The 23,152-nt window shown below is 58.2% G+C and overlaps 1 protein-coding gene and 1 gene segment (V, D, J or C); one reads left to right on the top strand and one right to left on the bottom strand.

Annotated features, from left to right (window-relative positions):
* Positions 1-23,152, top strand: part of LOC109455540 (immunoglobulin heavy constant gamma 1-like) — a 138,556-nt gene that overhangs the window by 35,985 nt on the left and 79,419 nt on the right.
* Positions 2,963-21,956, bottom strand: LOC109455568 (uncharacterized). 19 transcript variants are annotated; one of them, XR_012494462.2, is made up of 5 exons: positions 21,654-21,956; positions 15,703-15,779; positions 12,920-13,925; positions 4,675-11,765; positions 2,963-3,689 (listed from the first exon to the last, which is right to left on the bottom strand). XR_012494462.2 is itself a non-coding variant. In XM_088797594.1 (2 exons), the coding sequence occupies exons 1-2, from the start codon at positions 12,962-12,964 to the stop codon at positions 4,778-4,780; spliced, it is 537 nt and encodes a 178-aa protein (XP_088653720.1). In that variant the 5' UTR covers positions 12,965-14,520; the 3' UTR covers positions 2,963-4,777. The 19 variants fall into 19 exon arrangements, 1 of the variants encoding a protein (XP_088653720.1); XR_012494467.2 differs by lacking the exon at positions 15,703-15,779 and having other exon boundaries at positions 12,920-13,648; positions 13,869-13,925; positions 21,532-21,954; XR_016020962.1 differs by lacking the exon at positions 21,654-21,956 and having other exon boundaries at positions 12,920-13,648; positions 13,869-13,925; positions 15,703-19,842.

The following is a 23,152-nucleotide window of genomic DNA, read 5'->3' as shown; positions in this document are numbered from 1 at the left end:
TCACGCAGCCTCAAGGACTGGGCCCCGAATTGGGCCTGCGCATTAGCTTTTACTAGTTCGGTGGGGAAGTAAAAGAGATGAAGCTTGTCAATCTCAAGGTCTGTGAATCCTATACATCATAATAGGAAACCAATTCAAGCCAACCACCCTTGCCTGCGGCAGCTGAACCATAAGTCTCAGGACATATGTACTTCCCCAAGGGACAAAACCTATATGCATATGAATAGATGGAGAGCACATCACTGAATCACTTCCCTTGCAGGTTGTGGGAAGGAATGCAGCCACAGAGGCAGAGGCTCTCCTTAGCCTGGGGAAGGTGGGGGGATGTGCCCACCTCTAAGAACCCTGTGGGTTCTCCTGTTGGTCCCCACGCGACTGCGTCTGGCTTGAGTTGTTCCCCCACCCCCGTGGGGAATCTTACTCGTCATTGGCTGACCAGCCATCTTTCTGGGGACAAACAGGGAGATATAAGGTGCAAACACAAAGGTGAAGCAATGTCTCTGAAAGGATCTGTCTCACAGACTCTCCTTTCTTTCGGGGCAGGTACAAGGAGACAGACAGATAGGCTGCTGTGTGGCCACACTAAGTTAAGTTTCAAGCACATACAATTTTTCTTAAAGAATCAGTACTTTTTCCTTAAATAAGCAGCACATTTCTTTTTGTTCTCAAAATTCGAGATTTTTTTATTTTAAATTTATATAGGCTCATATTATTTTCTAATAACCAATCCAAAATGATTTCCATTCCATTTTAAGGACTACTTATTATAATTCATTAATTCCCTTGTTGGGACGGTTTTTTTTCTGCAGGCCCCTGGCTCGGAGCTCCATCCCCCCTTATCGGAGCTGCCTCCCTCCATCCCCTTACGGGAGATGTCTCCCGCGAGCACTATGGTTAGAGCCCTCCCTGTCAAAACAATGTTGAATAATCACAGCTGCTAGGGAAGGACTTCCCAGCACCCAGGCCAGACGTAACCAATCCCTAGTGTTGCAATAACAATAGCGCATATCTCCCCAAAACCCGGAGGCCCAACCCTATAAAACAAAGCGCCTGACCCCGGGAAGTGCTCAGTTCTTTGGGAACAATCCCACTGAGCCCGCTGGCGTAATAAAGCTGTGTTCTCCCTGATCTCTGCGTGCCGCTTGAGTCTCTCGGTCCTCGTCATTCTTCCGCAACACCCTCTGGTAGAAGGCAAGGTATAGCAATTTGTTTCTTCTGGAAATATTTTGTATTGTATTTATTTATATTTCACATTCACTTTAAGTTTTTACCAAATTTTAAGACACTTAAGTGGGCTCCAGGGCCTCCTGAAGTGAGGAATTGATTGAGAACTGCTAAGTCTCTGAGGAATCTCATGACTGAAAATCTGCATAACGCTGTGATTCATTCGTGTGTGTGTGTGTGTGTGTGTTTATGACATTTTTTCACATGTGTAGATTTCCGTAACCACCTCAATCAAGATACAGAAATGTTCTCTCACCAGGAAGATCTCCCTCGTGTAATCCCTACATAGTCACATCTACCACTGTCCTCTCCACCACCATTCCTAACCCCTGGTAACCTGTCCATATATATAATTTTATCACTTCAGGAACGTCATACAACTGGATTCATACAGTATGCAACCTTTGGGGATTGTCTTTCTTCACTCAGCATCACTCAGATGGACTCAAAATCCATCCAAGCTGTTGCATGCTCCAATAGTTAATTATTTTTTATTTCTGAGTAGCATTTCACTGCATGGATATACCTTGTTTCCCCAAAAATAAGACCTAGCTGGACCATCAGCTCTAATGCGTCTTTTGGAGCAAAACTTAATAAAAGAAAAGACCCAGTCTTATCTTACTATAAGACCGTGTATAATATAATATAATTAATATAATATAATATAATTAATATAATATAATATAATATAATATAATATAATATAATATAATATAATACTGGGTCTTATATTAATTTTTTCTCCAAAAGATGCATTAGACCTGACCCTCTGGTTTGGTCTTATTTTCAGGGAAACACGGTACCAGCGTATTTCATCATTCACCCATTGAAGAATATCCTGATTGTTTACAGTTTGAGGCTGTCATAAATAAAGCTGCTGTGGACATTAGTGTACAGAGTTTTCTGTGGACATAAGTTTTCATTTCTCTGGAATTAATGCACAGGAGTATGGTTGCTGGGTCATATAATAATGGCCTGTTTAGTTTTATAAGAAACTGTTTTCCGAAGTGCATGCAAGACCCAGTTTCTCCAAATCCTGGCCAGCATTTGGTACCATCACAATTTTTTATGTTAGCTCTTCTAACAAGTGTGTACTGACAGCTTGCCATGGTCATGATTTACATTCCCTAAAGGTTGGTGACATCGTGCCTGTGTGTTCTTAATGAATATTGGTGTATAATTTTATTATCTTGTAGTCTTTTGTCTGACTTTCTATCAATGTCATTTTTTTCTCTACTAAACATAAACTTTTGTTCATTATCTCCAGAGAGATGTCGAAGAAGACACAGAGATTCTCCTAAGATCAAATCAGGTAGGAAATAAGGGCAAATGCCCTGTGAAGGAGAATAAACTTGCAAACATCTTGTTCTATGTGCGTGTGTGCATATCATTTAATACCTTAAACATATTTATTTTACATATTTATATATATAATTTTTATCAAGTTAAAATAATATGTATATACAGTTGACCTAGAGTAATATGATTTGGAACCGCACAGGTCCACTTATATATGGATTTTTTTCAGTTGACCCATTCAGTTCAAACCCATGTTGTTCAAGAGTCAACCCCATGGTTGGGAATCCGTGGGCGTGTGTGGGGTGCCGACAGTAGTTACATCTGGATTTTTGACTCTGCGGGAGGTCAGTGTCCCTAATCCCCACACTGTTCGAGGGAAAACTGTATAGATATTTACTGCATTACTATTTAACATTTATTTCATACACGTATTTTAAAATAGGTATTACATATGTATTTATTAAAACTGCAAAGCAAGACAAAGGAGAAATAAAAACAAAGTTTGGAATGGTTTTCTTCTCTGGCAAATGAGGGAACAGAATGTTTACAGAAAATGTTAAAAAAGGGATTCTACTTATCATGTCATGTGACTACTCTGTTATTTTACTGTAATAAGCTATTTCTTAATAAATTTGTGAAAAAGGAAAGTTGGCAAAAAATGTATGAAGGGTGTAGGGTAGATGTTAAGGAAAATTTGCCTTTATTGGCTGATGTGAGCTTTTGTTTATTAGCTTTTATCTGTTCCTGTATGTGAGGTGATGTCTGTGCTGTGATCAGGGGTTGAGTAAATTCCCCCTTTGGTCTCATTCTCCTGAGCAGGGGAGACATGAAATTAGGTTTGCTGTTCTGTCTGTGCTGTGAGGTGATGCTTAGCTTAGAGTTAAAGAAATTCTTGATCAGCATTGAGAGAAGTCCCTCTTTGTTCTGTTTCGTCCACATCAGCAAATGAAGTGAAGAAGTAGCTAAGTTACATCAGGACGACGTGACAGGCGCGTTGCCAGGCTTTGGAAGACCTTGGGCTGATGGTCCCAAGCAAGAACAGTAGATATTGCTTGTCTGGATGAATTGGCCCTTTGCCCGGACGGGCAGCATGCATATCAGTAACTGCCGGACCCTCCCCAAACTGGCCGTTCCTGGAGGGGGAGGCAGGAGCAAGAAACTTGGCTCTAAAAAATGAAAAAATATACATAAGACAGACCTCAGTTGGCAGTGTTATTAAAATAATTATTGTTTCATCTTTTGGTCATTTGTCATTGGTGCTTTCTCCTCATTCCAACATTTTGAAGACGTCCAGCAACACGCAACCCTCAACACCCGGGGACGTCCTGACTTCCAGCCGCGAACCTGGGGAGGGCTGGCTGGTTCCCCACGTCTCCAGTGTTGTTCCCCATGGTTAGCCTTCTTGAGAACTTGTTAGCACCTGGAAAACTTATATGCAGCTTGCAGCTTACAACATCAGAAGACGTCCTAACTTCTAACAACAGCAGCAGCAGCAGCAGCAGCAGCAGCAGCAGCAGCAGCAGCATCTTGGGAACTAACAAGCAGCGCTGTGGGAGACGCCTGAGTGTCTCTCAGCTACAGACTTGGCAAGGTTTTGATTTATGACTTTTCCAGTGCTGTTCTCCCCCAGTTTGGCGAGCTTTTGGCATCTACTGTAATAGTTGCTATCCTATAGAGCTTATTACTGCTTTTGGATACTCCTTACTGATGTTATGTACGTAGCCAAGTGATTTTTGATCAATAGTAAACATGTGTTGAGGTCTCTTAAACGTATATGTATGTGCACTCCTTTGACATGACGTTGTTATCAATGTATATAGTTTAGTCTTAACCACCTTTACTTTCTGTCATTAGCACATTCTATTAATTGCCTTTGTCTTTTGCTATTGCATATTGCTAAATAAATTGATTAGATATTGCTAAATAAATAAATTAGCCCCATTCTAGCACGTGTCCCTCGTCTTTCTCCCCCCCCCCCATCTTTACAATGCACAAAGTATGTTGTACAGACGCAACCTGAACCGTGAGCCGGTTACCCCCAGAAGGGTGTGAGCGGAGGACAGGTGAGCGGGCTTCCGCCTTTCCCTTCTGAACCTCACGTTTTTCACATCATGACTTGTTTTCGGCTTTATTGGAGTATTTAACACATACCTGAGAAGTCAGCGTGTGTGGGAAGGGGCATTGAGCCAAACACCTCCACGATGTGTGTCGAAAACGCACAGTCCTTCCCAAAGCTCACAACGGCCCTCAGGAGCTACGTTCGGAGCCACGGAAGGCTGGAAACAACTGCAGAGGCAACGCCTCGCGAACTCCTGCAAACCCAGCAACTGTGCACACCTGCGCCTGCGCAATAAAGGCAGCGGCGCCTTGGCAACTCAGGCGAACCCCGCAGCTGCGCCTGCGCCTGCGCCTGCGCCTGCGCCTGCGCCTGCGCCTGCGCCTGCGCCTGCGCCTGCGCCTGCGCCTGCGCCTGCGCCTGCGCCTGCGCCTGCGCCTGCGCCTGCGCCTGCGCCTGCGCCTGCGCCTGCGCCTGCGCCTGCGCCTGCGCCTGCGCCTGCGCCTGCGCCTGCGCCTGCGCCTGCGCCATAAAAGCAGCAGTGCCTCGGAAACTCAGGCGACCCCGCAGCTGCCAGTGCCTACTCCTGCGTCTGCGTCTGCGCCTGCGCGGGCTCTGCTCTGCAGGAAGAATGGTGCTCGATCTGAACCGCACGCGGGGCCAACTAAGTAGAGGGTTCCAAATTTTTACCTGGAAAAGAGAAGATGTTTTCTTCTCAGTTCTCTATATCACGTTTTTAAAAGGCTGACCGTATTTTGTGTTGCAACTATGTCTGCTTGGTTTTCAAAGCCCCTGGCTGCCTCTCTGGAGGCATGAACGTGCCACCGCATTTTCTCCTTGGTGCGCCGGCCGCGTGAACGTTACACAGATCCCTAAAAGCAAACCATCTGGAATGCCTGTGCACGAGGACGCGGAAGGGGCTCACACTTCCTCCTCACCCTCGTGTGGATTTCTTCCCTCCCCCCCAGCCCGCCAGCCCCACCCGGTCAGAAGCCTGAGGACCTGTGAGCCGGTCTCTCACTCTCACCTGACGCCTCAAGAGAAAAGCAAATAAAATAAATGTCACGTCTAGTTTAGCCAGCTGGACAGGAGGGCATGCAAGGGCACCTGGCAAGTGTGGGCCTTAATGGCAGGTCTGAGGTCCCCCAACAGCATCGCGATGGGACCACTCACTGAGACCACCCGCGTGTTGCTGGGTCCCCAAGCTGGTGAGAGAGAGGCCACCAGGAGCCACTGCTCAGAGGGTCACATCCCTGAGGCCCGCACACGCTGGGCCTCGAAGGCCTTCATCTCGGTGTGGGGGCACCGTCCTCTCTGCGCATCCACAAGGACGGGATTTCTCCCATTTTTAGTAGCTATAATTGAAGTGTTGGGTGTTTGCGCCCTGCCTGGTGGGCTCAGGGAAGTGACAGGGGATGGCGGTGAGTGACCCATGTGGGCACAGAGGAGTAGGGATGCCCTCTGGGTCCTGACCTCCCAGCAGCAGGGGTACGGACAGCAGGTGGCCATGGAGCCGACCTACACAGGGTTCAGGGAGCCCCCTGGGCCTGCAATGCTGCGGAGCCCTGGGGAGCCCACACCTCACGTGTGAACTAGAACACGCCCGTGCTCACACTCAAGCACACACACTCACTCAGTTGCAGGCTTTTGCTCACGCACACTTTACACACACACACACACACACTCATGCTCCACGAGGTGTTCTGGGTGACTGGCCGTCACTGGACGCTGCGGCTCCTGGGTGCAGGCCGTGGCCCCCTGCTGGAGGGAGAAGGGAGGGCGCTGACCTGTGTGGACCCTCGACCTGCCCAGCCCTGGCGGAGCCTTAGGAAAATGGGTCCGAGTAGACTCTCTCGCAAGACGGAGGGAGAACCCAAGGGACCTGCACTCAGCAGGAACAGAATTTGAGACCAAGTTGATCTGGCTCTGAATTCCTGGTTTTTGCCATGTGTCCCCTCCCCAGGGACAACTTCAGTATATGTGCTGCCGAAGCGAGCACTCCAGGGACAACTTCATTAAGGAGAGGACCAGACTCATGACACACCAAGACAGGGTGACACGCTGTCACAGGCTGCCTTGAGCCACAGCGTGGCCCATATGTGGAGGAGCCTGAATCTGGCCAGCAATGTGTCATGTCCCCCAGTTAGACTTCCTGACAAATATGCTCGGGGCATGTGGAGTCCGTGGGGACAGAGCCAGGAGTGCAGTTTCCAGGCTCTCGGCCTCACGTGGAAAGGTGCTGGCGCGTGTAGTAAATGGCCATCAACTGTGATTGGATGGCCATCAGCTGTGGCTAGTGGGCCATCAGCTGCAACCAGTGAGCCATTGGCCACTAATGTAACTGCCGTGGCTACACTAACAGTAAATGGGGTCTGAGCTAGCAAGAAGATGGTGGCTGGCAAGCGCGGATTGCAGTTAGCAAGTGGGGTTGGTTGGCAGAAAGAAGTGGACGGCAGGTTGCGGATCATGTGGCTCCTGCCTCCTGTGTCTCCAACCCAGCCTCCAGCGAGACTATAGTGGTATGACTCCCCTACCTATGGCTCCGTGGGTGTTCCTTTTGGCCTCACCATATCCTGCGTTCTTGTGTGGGGAGCGGGAGCAGAGACCCCAGATGACACCCCACATGACAAACCCTCAGCCTCCTCAGGGGTGCCCTGGCTCAGGCCAGCACTCACCCTGGGGCCCCCACTTGGAGCTTTGTCCACCCACTTCAGGAGTCTCCAGTGCCACCCACCCCCTCCAAGACAGGCCTGGGCAAGAATTCCCCACAGGCCCTGGAAGAGGGCGAATTTTAGTGCTAGGCTCTGGGTTACCGGTCAGGTGGGGCGTGCCACCCAGGCCACCTCTGCTCCAGCCACTTCAGTAGCATGCGAGCCTCGGTTTCCCTGTCTGTGAGGTGCTGAGTTTAGATGATCATTTTCTACACACAAAATAACCTCTGTGCCTCCCCAGCCCCCACATGAGCTTCACTCCAGTTTTCTGCATGTGAAAGTCCTGCTGCATTTCTTCTCAACAAGTAAAATGGGAGCAAGCTGCTCCCCGGGCCATGGACGATGGCGACACATTAGAGGGACGAAGCCACCAGCCTCAGCTGAGTTCTCCTCCACGCCTGCCAAGCTGGGGTATCCCTAACAGATTGTGGGGCCCAGAGGCTGGAGAAGGGCCAGTCAGGATGTGTGGGGTCGGCGGAGATGCGCTTCCTGAGGACCTACCTGTGTTCCTCACCGTGAAGGGGCTTGTGTGCAAACTGAGAGGGGCCCTGAAGGAGCCCCTCCTCTGAGATGTGCCAGATGCACCCACAGAGCATGGCACACCCCAGGGCTCCATGCAGGGTCCTCTGAGGTCAGGCTGCCCAGACCCTCTGCAGGACCCCCCACTCTGTGGCTGGGACTGGACCCAGAGCCAGCCATCTCCTGAGCACATCTGTGCCTCCCAGGGAAATCCTGAGAAACCAAAGGACTCAGCCAGTGACCAGAACCAACCTAGGACCCCGGCCCCGTGGAGGGTTAGTGAACACCTCACTTGGGGGGATGTGACGTCAGGCAGACGTTTTATCCAGATTGCCACATCTGCTACCGCACAAGTGATGTGGGCGTGACCATTAAGTGGAGACTGGCGTGCAGCTGGACCCGCCCACCACGGGGAAGCCAGAAGGCAGGTGGCCTCTGTGCAGTAGGGAGGCTGTGTCCACGCCCTGGGCAGCCCACGTGCTGGGGCCCAAACACCAGGATAGAGCGTGCGGAGTGAGACGGCGGCCTCGACCTCTTACATCTGCCACAGACCGTGCTGCCGGTCTGTGCGCCATCAGCGAAAGGTGCTCGGGAAGCAGACTTTAACCCCTGGGCTTTAAGGAAGGCCGAGACAGGCCCCTGCCAGAGACCACTGTCCAGTAAGAAAGCAGGGCAGGTGCCGCAACTGGGACCCAACCAAGGGTCCCCAGGACCCATTAACAGCGGAGCTCTCCTGCAGGCCTGAGCCTGGGGTCTCTGTGTCACGGACCAGGCAAGGACTTGGGGTGACCACTCAGAGAACGGGGCTGAGGACCGGCGTCCCAGGTGGAGGGGCCAAGTGACAACCAAGTGGACCAGTTTCCCCAGTTCAGGCTGGGCCCCTCCCTGTCCACCCAGCGCACTGGCATGTGTGACAGCAGGGTGGCCTCCTAAGTGCTCCCATGTGACCCCACGTGACACCCATGTGACCACCACGTGACTACCATGGAACACCCACGTGACCCCTTGACCCCACCCCCACCTGACCCCACCTGACCCCCAGCATGAGCCCCATGTGGCCCTACTTCACCCAACTTCTCTCACACCCCTTTCATGCGACCCTGTGTGGTCCCCATATGACCCCAGGTGGCCACAGTAGGCCCCCAAGTCTCCCACATGCATGCCACATGGCGCATGTGTCCCTCTTGTTTCCCCAAGTCCTTCCTGCGTCCTCACCCCGGGAACAGGATGGGCAGGCCAGGACTGCCCAGTGCTGCACAAAGCCCACAGGCCACCTGTGTGTCCAGGTCACCGCTGGCCAAGAACGAGGGTCTGGAAGGAGCAGGGTCAGCTGTCAGGACGCGTGGTGGAGAAACCCAAGGCGAGCAGAGGAACGGGGAGCACGCAAACCCACGGGGGACAGACGTGGTGGCTGAGGCCACGGGGAGCAGGATGGCCCTGTGGGTGAGCTGGGCTCTGTCACCTCTCTATCCTCCACCAGGCCACACCGGTAGGTCCTGGGGCTCGGGCTCTAAAATTGAAGCAGCAGAAGCTTCCAGAATCCGGTGATCATCAGTGTGTCTCAGAAGGAGGGTCCCTCTCCCAGTCGATCTTTCTTAATTGCTTGTTGCGTGGGGGGCTGAGTGGTGGCTCCCAGGAGACATCCAGGTCCTTTCCCTGGACCCTGTCACTGTGGCCTCGTATGGAAAAGGGTCTTTGCAGGTGCGATTTAGTTAAGGGTCATGAGATGGGAGGATATCCTGGGTTATCCAGGTGAGCTCTAAATGTGGTCACAACTGTCCCTATAGAAGGGACAAGCAGATGTGACACAGCGAGGCCAGGTGAGGCGGGAGCAGAGGGAAGCAGTCAGACAGGTGCTGCCACTGCTCTGAAGACGAGGAAGGCGCCTGAGCCGAGGGGCGTGGGTGCCACTCTGGGAGCTGGAAAAGGACAGGAACGGGTCCCCCTGGAGCCTCTGAGAGGTGGCCCTGCCTGCTCAGCTCTGGGAGATCTTCAGACCCTCCTCTGAGGGTCAGACACCCACTCTCAGGCTTAGACATGTCCCCTGTACCCTTGGGCATGAGAGCCCCCAGAAGCTGAGTGGGGGTCTGGTTCTAAGCAGAGCCAACGTCCCTGGGGCTGACGAAGCCTGTGAAAAACCCCTGAAGTTGGCTCTGATCCCCCCAAGGTGCTGCCAGAATCCCTGCAGACCTCTCCTCCCTCCCTGGGGTCCTGTACCCACTTGTCCTGTCGTAGTGTACCCTCCCTGTATCCTGGCAGCATGGCCTGTGGCACTGTGCCCACACTGGGGCCAGGGTCAGAGCTGGGCTCCAGGAGACAGCAAGTTCTCAGTGCTGGACTCTGGAGTCAGGAGCCAGCTGCAGAGGAAGAGCCAGAGGAAGAGGACAGGGAGGGAGCCACACCTCCCCAACTCTGGAGGAAACTGGAATGTTAGACGTGCTCTGGGAAGTCGCATCCGCAGCTGAACTCCCCTGGGATGTGGTGCCTGCTGGGCAGTGCAGGAGCTGGGGCCTGAGCGGTCAGCACGCACAGGGCCCACAGCTGGTACAGACGGAGGGTGCAGGGACGTGCAGACCCGAGACTTGGAGGGAAAGTATTTTGTCCATCCTGGTGGGGAGGAGCTGGTGGTGGGGAGGCCCTGGCCTGAGTGGTCACCCAGATGAGGGCCGGTGCCCTGCAGGCTGCCCTCATGTCACCCCACACCCACCAGAAACCAAGAGGCCAGGAGAGCAGAGAGAAGACGGGGCTATTTGACCCAAATGATCCTCCCACCCTCCTGGGGACCCCAGTGGGGTAGGTGTTGTGTCCACTGAGAAGGGGGCTGGGTGGCAGACCCCACTCAGGATGAGCTGTTTCTTGGTGATCAGGTGGCCCCCTGGGAAAGGGTCTGACTTGCCTGGGTGTCTGCTGATGGACTCCTATGGGTGGGGGTGGCTTGTACCAAAGCTTGGCCCCCTCATCAGCCCCAGGCTGATCCATGAGCACTACTGGCTCTTTGGGAGACCCCCGCTCCAGGGTGTCCTGAAAGCCCAGCCAGGCGCCTGAACGTGGCAGCAGACACACTGGAAGGGCAAGGCCGCAGGAGTGCCCATGCCAACAGCCACCAGAGAGACGCACTCTGCACGTCACACAGGCCTGGCCACATGCTGTCCACTGCTGGCCCGGAGCTCGAGTGCTTTCCAAGTTCGGAATATGTGGCTTCTTGTTTCTCAAACCAGGAGGCCGGCAGGAGAGGGCTGCCCACGACCTGCACGTCGGTGGGCTCTGCGCTCTGCAGGCTCCTCACTCACTGTGGGGCTGGGCTCGCTCTTCCATTTCTCCACCGTTCCTGGGGGTGGCACCCTTATAATCCTCAAACGGCTTTTAAAGTTCAGAGATGGAAGGTTGTGGAAACACTTACCCAACTCCAGCAGGGTTCCAGGAGGCGAGGACCCGCAGGGTGAGTGGGAGGACCTGGGGGGGAGACGGCTGAGGGTGGGGAGGTGGGGTCCACACGAGAGTGTGAAAGGGGAGTGTTCCAGAAGGGTCTCCCCAGCTGTGTCCTCCTGTCATTACCCCAAGGCACACAAGATCAGGAGGGTTCTGCTGGCCCCACCACAGCCTCAGCACCTCCTGGACTGGACTGTCCTCACCATCATGGACACCAACCCATCACCACCACAGACCCACGCTGTCCTGGCGGCCCAGCTCTGTGGTTGCTGGGGGCTGGGCATGGCTGGGGGCTGCCAGGGGCACCTGGGGGGTGTGACATGACCTCATCGGATCATAGCCCCAGAAGGAAAGGCTGCCAGGACAGGCCACACCACTCAGCATAAGACAGGGGATGGTCATGGGCACTGGGCAGAACTGCGGCAAACAGCCAAAATTTCCCAGGAGAGCTGCAGCCCCATGAGGCCGGATGTGAGCAGTTCTCAGCTGGGGCGAACTCGCCAGTCCCCCTGTGGCCCTGAGGTGACCTGGAGGAGATGAGGGGAGAAGTCAGCTCCCCCCAAACCCCCATGACGGCCCCAACAGGGAGCCTGATGGGCAACTGGCCACCAGTGGCTGGGGGTGGGGCTGACAGGCATGCCGGCCATTCCCGCAGTCACACCACTGGTCACAGGCCACAGGACACAGTGTCCTCCATCCAGCACAGGGCATGTACACCCAGGACTCATGGGCCAGGGCAGGCCAAAGCCCATCATTCACGCTGAGCCTGCACCATGAGCCCCTGCCCTGGACTCCATGAGCCTCTGCCACTGTCCGTACACAGGGAGACGGAAGCAAGCCCAGCATCCAGAAGCCGGCACCCTTTCCCCTCCCACAAAGAGCTGGAACCACCCGCCTCCTTGGTCATCTTCCTTCCATGAGAACCTGGCTCTGCCGGCAGCTGGCGGGGGCTGTGCAGACCCCCCCTTCACTGCCTGTGCCCGCCTCCCCCACCCCGCACCGTGGGACGGTGACGATAATAATGGCTCCCCCGCTCATCAGTGGTGAGGACCAAGTGAAAGGTGGACGTCAGGGGTGGTGTCCAGCCCACACCGGGCGCTCAGTGCACGCAAGCCGTTCCTGTTAACTTTCTGCCACCACGTTCCCCTGCTCCGATCCCTTCATCTGCTGTCCCTGAGACACCTGCACAATGACCCCTCGGGTCCCTATTCGGCCGGCCCATGAGGCACCGCTTCCAGGCAAGGGCTCCGTGGGCCAGCGAGCCCGCCCTTTGTCCCCCCACACTCCACCTCCCGCCCCAGGCCAAGTCCGGGCATCGGAGCGCTGAGGACACACTGACTCGTGTCGCCCAAGCGCAGCTCAGGCTCAGGGCACAGAACAGGTACAGAAGCAGTTGTCACCACAAAGCTGCCATTAGTTATTCCCAAGGGGCTGTATGTGTCAGTGCCCACGCTGTCCCCTTTCAGTCTCCTTCCCTCGCAACAAAACAGCCAGACTGACTCAGAGGTGCAGAAATCCTAACAGGAGCCAGCGTCCTCAAGGAAGCCTTGAGTCTAGGGGTCCACCTGCAGGCTGCGCCCCCGCCCCGCACAGGGCGCAGACGTGCCCCCACCCCCACCCCCACCCCCGCACACCCTGTGCACACGGCTCAGCCCAGAGGGCTTCTGGGTGAGATTCGTACTTTCTCAAACTCGCCTTGTGAGCTGCTCCAGGACCCGGGGTACATGGACAGTTCATTAAACCAAAGCCCCTAAAAGAAACAGCATCAAAGAGCCAGTCAGCGAAACCCAGGAAGCCGGACTCCGTGCAGCTCCTTGAACAGACTCACACTGGGAATCAGGAATGTTTCCAGCTCAGCCCAGCACTCAGGCCACTGACAGCCTGAGTTTATCCCGACAGAAAGGAAAAGACTCACAGTCCGACCGGAACCTCTATGGAGGCACCAACGTGGAGGCCATGGGGCGGCCTCCTCTCCTCTCCTTACCTGAGGGGACCTGCAAAGCCCAGAGAACAACTCTGAAGGCCCCCAGCTCCCTACCCGATGGCCCCCACGCTGGAGACGTCTGTGCTGGGCTCCCACGGACCCTCCCTGGTCTGTGCAGAGACGTCATTGTCTTAGACTCGAGAGACAATGGGCAGGACCTGCCCCCGTGTCCAAGTCCCTGAGTCCAAGTCTGCAGGGCAGCCGGCACAGACGTCCCCTCAGAGAGCTCCCAGCAGTGGTGGCGAGGGAGGTACTAAGTCTTCAATGTCCCTGTATGACGTCACAGCCCTCGGAGCTGGCAACAGGCACCCAAAAGGAGGTCCTTTCCGAAGGGTCAGCCTGCTGGGCTGGCTCAGCTCTCCGTCCTGCAGCCCCCAAGATGGACGGTGCCCACATGCCTGCAGCAGGAACAGCACCTCCTCACCCCTGTGGACAGAGCAGTTGAAAGTCGGGCTGTCAGCCTCAGACCTGAGGATCCCTCCGGCCTCTCATACGTTGGCAAAGCTCCGCCCTCCCAGTTTTAACAGAACCCACAGAGAACCCAAGGCTTATCCCCACAGGGCGGCTGGGGTTATTCCCCAGGGACCGCATGTGGCCCACGTGGGGTGCACCCCTGAGCTTTGTCCTCACTGAGACTTTGACTCACCAGCCCAACACCGCCGACAACAAACTGCTTTCCAGCCTGGAAAATCCCCAGCTGCTCCTGCAGAAAGGCAGAGGCAGAAACTTCTGGAAGAAGAATCCGGAATGCTTGCAGCTCGAAGCGTTTGTATCCAGCTCCCCCAGATCCCAGGCAGCACAGACGCTGGGCTCCTAAATCAGGTACCCACCCCCGGAGAATGCAGGGTGGCACCGCGACCCCACCGTGCTGGGACGGATCTGTCAAGCTTCAACTACTCTGTACAGGAGTTGTCGTCCGTCCTGGTGACAACGTTCCCCCAGGAGGCTGAAGGGGGCCCATGAACAGACCCCTCCAACGCCCTACCTATGGCTGCCGTCCTCCAGAGAAGGACCCTTGCAGGCTGGACCCGAGGCCTCTGGGATAGCATGCTGTCCTACTGACATCCTGAGTGACTCCACCCAAAGCCCTGCACTGAGACACGGCCACACCCTAACATGGCTTCTGGCAGCCACGTCCCCGTGACACCCCCAGTGCTCCTGAAATGCCAGCCTGGGAAAGCCCAGCGCTGCTGGCCCACACCCCGCACAGCACCTTCTCTGGGGAGCGTCTTTGGGGAGCTGAGTTGACTTGGAATCACCAGGACAGATGGGACCCCGGCCCCATGTCTGTGCAGGACAAGCCCGGCTGCAGCGGCCTGATGGCACCTCCTGGGGCCACCGTCCTGACCTTTCACCCCAGTGCACACTGCGCCCCTCTCTTCCCCAGCCCACTCGCCCCACCACACTCCCACCGGTCTCCTCTGAATGGAGCTCACTCTCTCCCTGGCTGTCGAAGCGGCTGAATAAAGTCTGTTTCCACCACTAACTGACGGAGGCTGTGCTGACCTTGACCACCCCTGCCCAGGGTTGGGGACGAGCTCAACACCATGGACGCTGAAGTCACCATCGAGGGAGAAGACAGAGCCTTACGCACAGGACGTCCAAAGCGTTGGTGTGGGCTCATGTCATAAAAGACCTGAAGCCACCCACTAAAGAGTCTGCAACTCGCACTCTTTAGAGGCCCCTGACCTGGACAGTCACTGAGCGGACAGCTGACCTGGACGGTACAACCCAGCGAACACGGAGCTCAGGCTGTTAGGATCACAAGTGGGCAGCGGGCCTTCCCCAAACCCTTCACGGCTGTCCTCGCTCAGGCCACAGCTGGCCTGGACCTATCTGGGCCCCCAGCCTCCCGGGACCCAGCTGCATGCTCACCGAAAGCACTGGGCACGTCTGGAGCTCTGGAACCCTGGCCCCGGGGCAGCCAGTGGCCTGGGCTCCAGCTCCCAGGATGAAGGCTGAGGCAGTCTGAACACACGAGATGCCCTCAGGGGAGTAGAGGGTTCTTGAGAGTCTCTGGGGAGGAAGCCCACCCTCAACCCAGCTGGGAATGAAAGTGCCAGGAAGCTTGGCCTCCAGAGACAGCCAGACCACGAACCACTGCGCAGTGCCAGGTGCGGCTGGAGAGCAGGCGAGGCAGAGGTGGGGAGCTCGGCAGGGCCCACGGGTGGGATTCCTCAGTGGTCCCCCAGCCCCAGTCCACTGAGAACACGAGCCACCATCACAACCCCAGCAGCTACTACACAGGGCAGCAGGTGGGATGCCGGGCCCCCGCTGGCCATGCTGGGGACGGGAAGCACCGCGGGGCCCAGAGCACAGACTGGAAACAGACAGATCACCAGGGCCACCTGCCTGGAGGGCGGCCGTCCTATTCAGCGCAAGCCACCTACAGGGAGGCCAGGCTCATCCCACCTCCGCACCTGGCAGCCTGTGCGTTCTGCTGACCAGCGGGGGTTTGCGTCAGATCACGCCCCACTCACCCCGAGTTTCAGAGCAGAATCCCAGTGGAAAGAGGCTGTCGGCTGCGGAGCCCGGGCCAGCACGGGAGGACACAGCCCTGCAGGGACAGGGGATTTTGTGGGGGCACGCGTCACTGTGATACTATTATAGTAGTGGTTACTACCACAGTGACACAGCGCCGTCCAAAATCCCCACCCGACAGGCTCGTGCGCGGACATGCTGCCTCCAGCGTCTGGGAAGTGAGGCCTGGTGGCTCCTGACTGGGACAGCTGGCCCGGGGCTGAGGGCCGCACCCAGACTGTAACAGGAAGGATGGGGCAAGCCGGGCCCTGCAGGCCCCACCACCAACTGGGGCAGGAGGCAGGACACCCCGGGAGGGACGAGGACCATAACCCAGTACTGCCATCACTGGGGGAGCCCAGGAAGCTGGGCGTGAGGACGCGGGGAAGGGGATGCCACCTTCTCACTGAGACTTTACCACGTGCAGACGCTACATCTGTAGTGAGATTTTCAAATCTGATGTAAATGTATTTTTAAAATGTAACCGCCTGATACTGTTGGAAACCACACCGTGTCAGGGGCTTGTGGCTCCTGCCTGCCCAGGGACAGGGGCCAGGGTCCCAGGGCAGTCCCCACCCCGCGACGAAAGAGAGAAGGCACCAACACGGCCCCTTGGGCAGGGCCACCTTCGAGGAACAGAGGTCCTGCCCTGAGGGGGCAGCCATGTGGAGCTGAGGCTCCTCGGGCACAGGGACCGGCAGGGTGGGGTCCCAGCAAAGGGCTGCCCTCAGCTCCAGAATCTCATGGGACACTGGAGGACAACCAACGCCAAGGCCCGGCCCAGGCGGCCCCCACACAGGCTGGCGCTGTTGTCAGTGTGACTAGACCCGGACGGGGGTCAGGCTGCAGCAGGAAACCCCACTGGCCAGGCCGGAGCTTGGAGGCCTGACGATAGCCAGTCTCCCATAATCATAGGGCCTCAGCCCAGAACCAGGAGCAGTCACATCCACCTGCCAGGCCAGGCTTTCCAGGTGCTCCCAGTAGGACACCTGCAGCCCTGCACCTGCCCGCAGCCTCCCTGGGGCTCTGCCTCTGTCCACAGGTCAGCCCTGAGTCCAGGCTCCCCACCCCGGCCCAGCCCCCAGGGTGGGGGATTGGGGGCGGGTCTTGTCACTGTGTTACTATGAGGAGACTGTGGGAGTAGATGACTATGAAAAAGAGATTATGCAAACAGTTTATGGAACCACAGCGTCACAACACCCATGAAAAAGCCTGGCCCGGAGCCCAAGCCCAACCCTGGTCTGTCCTCGGTGAGGCAGTGACGCGTCACAGGATTTGGTAGGGGACCACATCACCCTGGGTACGGTGGTACCACAGTGTGCAGCCAGTAACACAAACCAGGGGGTAAGGCAGGCACAGCAGAAGGTGCAGCACCCCCCAGCTCCCCCCACACGGACCTGTCCTGCCAACTCCATGGGGACTTGGAACAGATGGCCCTGTGAGGACAGGACGCGCTGGACGCCTGGGCCAGGGGCCTCAGGCAGGGACAGGGCCCACATACCACATGCAGGGGCTTTTTGTCACGGACCCTCCCACTGGGATACTATGGTTATACCTCCCACAGGGACAGACCCGGCACCAAAACCCTGGCTGTAACCACCTGGCCCTCAGGGCCATGAGGGGCCACTCCTGGGTGTTGTAGCCAGGACCCTCGGCCTCCAGGGCCACTCCTGGCCAGCTCGGCCCATGGGCACAGCATCCACCTGCAGCCGGGGGCTTCAAAGTGCTCTGAGATGACCTCACTGACCCCACAGACACGTACCCCAGCCTGGCAAGCTGGCACAAACAGCCCTGGCACTCACCACTGCAGGAATTGGGAGGGACGGGGCCTGCACTGGGCCAACCATCAGAGGCCAAGCTCCCAACAGTCCTTTCCCCAGAGACCCTTGGAGGCTGGCAGGCGCGGGAGACGGAGCTGGGCCTGACCCCACCTCATAGGTGCTGACCTGATGTGCGGGGTCACCTGCCAGCTGCCAGCCCTGAAGCAGGTGGGTCCAGTTCCCATGTGGCCAGAGGAGCTCCAGGGGCCTGCCCCCAGGAGCAGGGCTGTGCAGGTGTTTGGCCGTGGTGTGTCTCATGCACCGTGTAGAAATCCACCCACAGTGAGTGTCCTCCAGGGAAAGCCCCTGGGAGGAGCTGGCCCACGCCGTCCGTCAGGCTGTGGCAGGGCACTCTGAGCTGGGCTGGCATCCGTGCCTGCCAGGCTCCAGGCTGAAGGCGCTGTCTAGGGCCTGACCCCTGCACTCAGCCACAGGGCCACCCCCCTGCTCTGCCTGCACATGTTGGGGTCCCACCCACCCTTCGCACGCTCTGCCTTATCTACGTCCAAGCTTCTGTCCCAAGCTGAGCAACCAGGCAGAGGCCGGCTGCAGACGGCAGGAGCTGGGACCTAGGGTTTGTCACCATGTCCACGACATGACATACAGACGCAGTGGCAAAGCTGGAGCCCACACCTTCCAGAAGGGCGGCCTGGGTCAGGCTATAGCCCCCGCCTCAAAAGCCACACTCAGCAGCCCTCGGGTCGCAGCAGCTAAGGGCAGTGGCTTTGGGGACTGTCCTTTCCCCCAGTGCCTGTCTGGGAGCTGCGACCTTCCTCCCGCTGCCCCAGCCCTGCTCCTCTGATCCAGGCTGCAAGCTCCCAGGTCGGCGTGCTCCCAGGTGAGCCCTCGGGGCCACCCAGCCCCTTGTGTGACCAGCAGAGGGTCCCTCAGAGGCTTCCCGCCCCATCCAGTGCCCTCTCACCCTGGACCAAGGGCATCAGAGAGCAGACTAGATGCCCACCTGCACCCCAAGCCCACCCCAGGCCCTGGCAGGCAGTTCTCACACCAGGCCTGGCCCCTGATGTGCTGTCCCCACCCTGGGGCAGCGGCCTGAGCTCCACCAGCACAGCAAATGCCACACCTCATGTCTAGTCTGCCCAGTGCCTCCCGGCCCCAGCTCCCCCAGTGTCCGTGGACGACCAACAACCTGAGTGGACCCAGGCATCCTGAGCACCTCCTGTCCCCCCGCCCAGCCCGCCCCAGGGGCTGCAGATCTGGTCGCTGGGCATGGGTCTCCTGGGCAGCCCAGGTGGCCCCTGATGGCCCCTGGTGCGTGGGCCCCGCCTCCAGGCCCCAGGCCTCAGTTATTGTCACAGGGTGTCAGACAGTGGTCTAGATGACTACGGTAACCACAGTGATCCCACCCATAGCAGCAACCCGGTCACGTCACCACCGCCACCAGTACCACCTACACACTCAGGCCCCTGACCCCAAGCCTGGCAGCTCACCCCTTTGAGTCTGGGGCCCTTGAGGCCATTGGCCCCTGGCCTCTGGCCCTGGAGGGATGGGTACCCCCAAGCCAGACGTCTTGCTCCAGAGGGGGACCCAGGGCTGACTGGGTCTAAATGGTGCCACAGAAATCAGAAGCTGTTGGGGACAGACAGCATCCAGCATGACGGAGGGGCAGAAAGAACCAGGAGGCACGGGCCTGGCACATACGCCAGGTGGGGGCCGGGGAGCATGGAGCTGTGGGCCTCCGGCAAATCACCCCTCATCGTCACGGCCGCCCTACCCCCACAGGGCGTCCATCAGCAGCCCTCCACACTGGAGACACTGAGGCACGGAGCAGGCCCACCCAGCAGCGAGGGGGGCTGGGAGCCCCAGCGGGCAGCCCAGGCCCTGTGCCTGGCCAGCCCCTCGCCTGCACCAGGTGCAGGGACCTCTCCTGGACATGAGGGGACCCAGGGAACCCTCAGTGGAGCCCCATCCCCCAGCCCTGTCTGCACTAGCCCCCGAGGTGACACTTACCTTGGCTTGTCCCTCTGAGGACAGCTGGAGGGTCCATGACCCCAGCCAGAGTGGGCAGCTGTGAACTGTGTGCCCCCGCCCAGGCCCGGGGACAAGCATATTGTCCGGGCCTCTGTCACTGTGGGTACGGGTATAGCACCCACAGTGACTCGGCCTGTGCTCAAAACCAGCTGTCCCCACTGGCTCTGTTACCCCTGCTAGGAGCTGCAGCCGGTCCCCTCGTCACAGGGAGCTGGTGAACTCACAGTCAGCTCCTGAGCAGACACAGGGACGCTGCAGGCTGAGAGGCTGCCCACCTCCTTGCTGTGCCTAGTGCGAGCGCCCTGGGCAGGGGAGGATGTGGACGGCGCCCACCGGGCACCACGGAGTCCAGCCCTCCTGCCCAGAGCTGTCCCCCTCCTCCGCCCACCTGCCCAGCCGCTGCCCTGCCCAGGGAGGCCCTTCCTTACAGCCCCTCTGTCCAGAGGCCAGAGAACAGGACAGGCCCACAGACAGGGACGACGGCCCACTGAGTGGTCCTCCCAGGGTCACGGCCTCATCTTCTGCGCCCCCACCTACTGGCTGCTCTTAAGCTACAGGGACGGACGCACCAGGACGCTCCGAGGTGGTCAGTGTGCAGAGGGTTTGGTAGGAGGCCCTGCTGGCAACCACTGTGCTGGCCACAGAGACAGGCAGGGCTGGCTGTGCCCACACCTGGTCTGGAGCTGAGCTGACCCCCCAGGAGCTCCATGACCCATCCGCCTGCCTGCTGACCCATCTCCCAAGTCACAGCTCCCCTGGTCCAGTGCCCAGGCAGCATGGCAGGGCCAGTGAGGACGTGTTGCTGGGTGCAGGGGAGGGGCTGGGGGAGCTCATCCAGAGAGGGAGGGCCTCACCCAAGACCACAGTGACACCGAGCCCCCAGCAGGCTAGAAGGTTTCTGGTCCTGCCTGTGTCACCGTGGTATACTAGTGGCTGGTACCACAGTGACACTCGCCAGGCCAGAAACCCTCGCCCAGAAGCTGGCCAGCAGCTGAGCCTGCACTCAAGATCTGAGGTGCGACACCCGCCTTCCCGGCCAGAAGATGCCCCCACGCCCTCACCCTGCATTTGTGAGGCACAGCCACAGCCTGAGGAAGGGTCCTGGGCCAGGAGGTAGGACCCCACATACCACGTGGGGTCCCTGACGGATTTTGTGCAGGTCTGAGACAGTGTGTGTATAACTACAACTGGGGCTCACAGTGTCACAGGCCACTCGTAAAACCTGCCCATGGCCACCCAGAGCCCACACCTGCTTTCCCAGCCCTGCCCCACAGGAGAACCCCACCCAGAATCCCACCCCTCACAACCCCAAGGCAGATTCTGAGCAGCCTTGGTCACCGTGAGTATAGTGGGACCAGCCACGGTGACAGTTTGTAGCTAAAACTGTCCCCACCACCTTCAGGGACCCAGCCAGGGTCAGAGGTCAGAGAGTGGAGCCCAGCTCCCATCCAGGGGATGTCACAGGCTCCACAGGCCACCCCAGACGCCCCTTGGTGTCCCCACTCCGTGACGAGGATGGGGCCTGTCCTTGCCCTCCGGCCAGAGCTCCGGGGCCCCTGGCCAGAGCTGGCCCTGTGGTGAGCATCCACTCCTGCCACCACTGCCCCAGGGCCAGGGTCCTGCAGGCATGACCCCTCACATATGTCATCCAGAGCCACACCAGGAGGCCCAGAGCCTGGCTGGCCCCAAGTGTCCAGCAAGACCATAGAACTCCCGACCTCTGTCCTTTGGCGGGGCTGTCTGGGGCGGGAGCTCACGGCAACAGGCTGGGAGGACACCAGGCCGCAGGCTCTTTCAGGAAGCATGTCCGGGCAACCAGCACATAAGGTGATGGCCAGTGGACAGGCCACCAGTCACAGAGCCCAATGCAGTAACACCCAGGAGACCACTGGGAAAGAGACCCGACACCAGCCCCCGCCCACCCATCTACACGGAGCCCACCACCCTCCCTTTGTGGGACAGCCAACCAGCAGCCCCTACCTGGTCCTCACAGGGCCTCTGTCCCCGCTGTGGGGACGTGGCCACACCTGGAGCCCTGGAAGCGCCACCCAGCCCTTCACAGGTGCCTGTCTCGGAGGGCGGGAGCTCTGGGACGCACTCACCGTGCTCCCTTCCTGGGCAAATGTGCCTCGTGCCGGGGTCCCAATGGGCCAGTGCTGCTCACTCATGGGGCAGGAGGCCTGAAGTCCAGCCGAGGCCCCAGGCCACCTGCTCTTCTGCAGCGTGCAGGGCACTGAGAGGGCAACGCTGCCCCGCCTGGGTGCCGGCTCACAGGAAGCAGATAAGCTCCAGGCCAGCTCTGGTGTCCAAACCACTAACGCACGGAGCCCCTTCCTGCCCCCCACTCCTCCACCCCGCCTGGGAGGTTTGCAAATCGTGTCAACAGGAAGCCCAGGCGCCCTGCATGGATTTCTCTGCAGTGTGTTTTTTCCAGCCTACAGTATGTGTCTTCATTAACTCCCAAAGCCACAACACTTCACACACTCATACTCCAGCCCAGGGGGCCTGAGCCGGGCCCTGGAGTGTGACCACAGACACAGGGGACACTGCAGTGGTGGCACGAGGCCCTGAGGGGAGGCGCAGGGCAGGCATGGAGGGTGGGACGCCTGGCCCAGTCTGGGGTCAGTCAGGGTGTCAGGGCAACTTCCTGGAGGAGGCGGCACTTTTAGCTGCAGTTAAAGAGAAGGAGCAGGTAGACTTGGCGACACCCTGACTTGGTGGGGACGGGGAAACGCAGGAGAGAAACCGCAGGTCTGAGGGCCCTGGAGACCTGCACTGGGACGCAGGAACCAGCAGGAGCCGGAGCCATGGTGCCAGATGACGGTGGAGGGGTGATGGGCGGCGTGACAGGGTCGCTGCTGGGCCAGGCCCCGTCCTCACCAGGGCTCTGCAGACTCACACAGCAGTGAGATAAGCCCCCTCCTCGGGATCCCTAAGACCAGCATCGGCAAGCTCCCAGGCCACCCCGGGAACCTCATGGACACTCAGACGCAGCGATTCCTGGGGCGGCTCAACATGCTGGTGCTGCTGACCCCTGGGGTTGGGGCGAGTGGAGGGGACCCCAGAGAGCCCCTCACACAGCCCAGCCCTGCCCTGGATGTGCCTGGGCAAGGACACACTGCTCGGGCAGCATGGCAGGCAGGAGGCTGGGTCAGCAGGACCTTCACCCCCAGTCCCCCACCTCCTAACCCCCACCCGACACCCTCACACCCCCACCCCCAGCAGCGGGAGCTGAAACCCCACAGAAGGCCAGGCTGTCACTCAGACCTCAGGCAGCACCGCATAGGCCCACCAGCCCCCTCCCCGGCCACACCACCATCTGGCCCTCATGTCCCTTGCTGTGACCCCCATATCCACCCCGAGGAGCCTGGGCAGACATTCTGTTTCCTCTTCCTTCCTGTATAAGAGCCCAGCCTGTCCTGGAAGCCACGGCCTCAGAGTGACACACACTCTCACACCACACGGCAACCCCCCACCCTCCTCCTGTTCCCACCACTGTCTGTGGAGGGTTGACCCTCTCCCTGCCACCTGCCACCTGCCACCTGCGTACACACTGTCGGGTCCTTGCCTTCTCACAAGACCGTCTTTCTGTCCCTCAGCC

Source organism: Rhinolophus sinicus, chromosome 3 (assembly GCF_057876585.1).
Source record: "Rhinolophus sinicus isolate RSI-liver-muscle chromosome 3, RSI-T2T, whole genome shotgun sequence".
Classification (NCBI taxonomy): Eukaryota; Metazoa; Chordata; class Mammalia; order Chiroptera; family Rhinolophidae; genus Rhinolophus; species Rhinolophus sinicus.
Note: the sequence above shows the minus strand (reverse complement) of the source record. Positions and strands in the feature narration are given on the sequence as shown.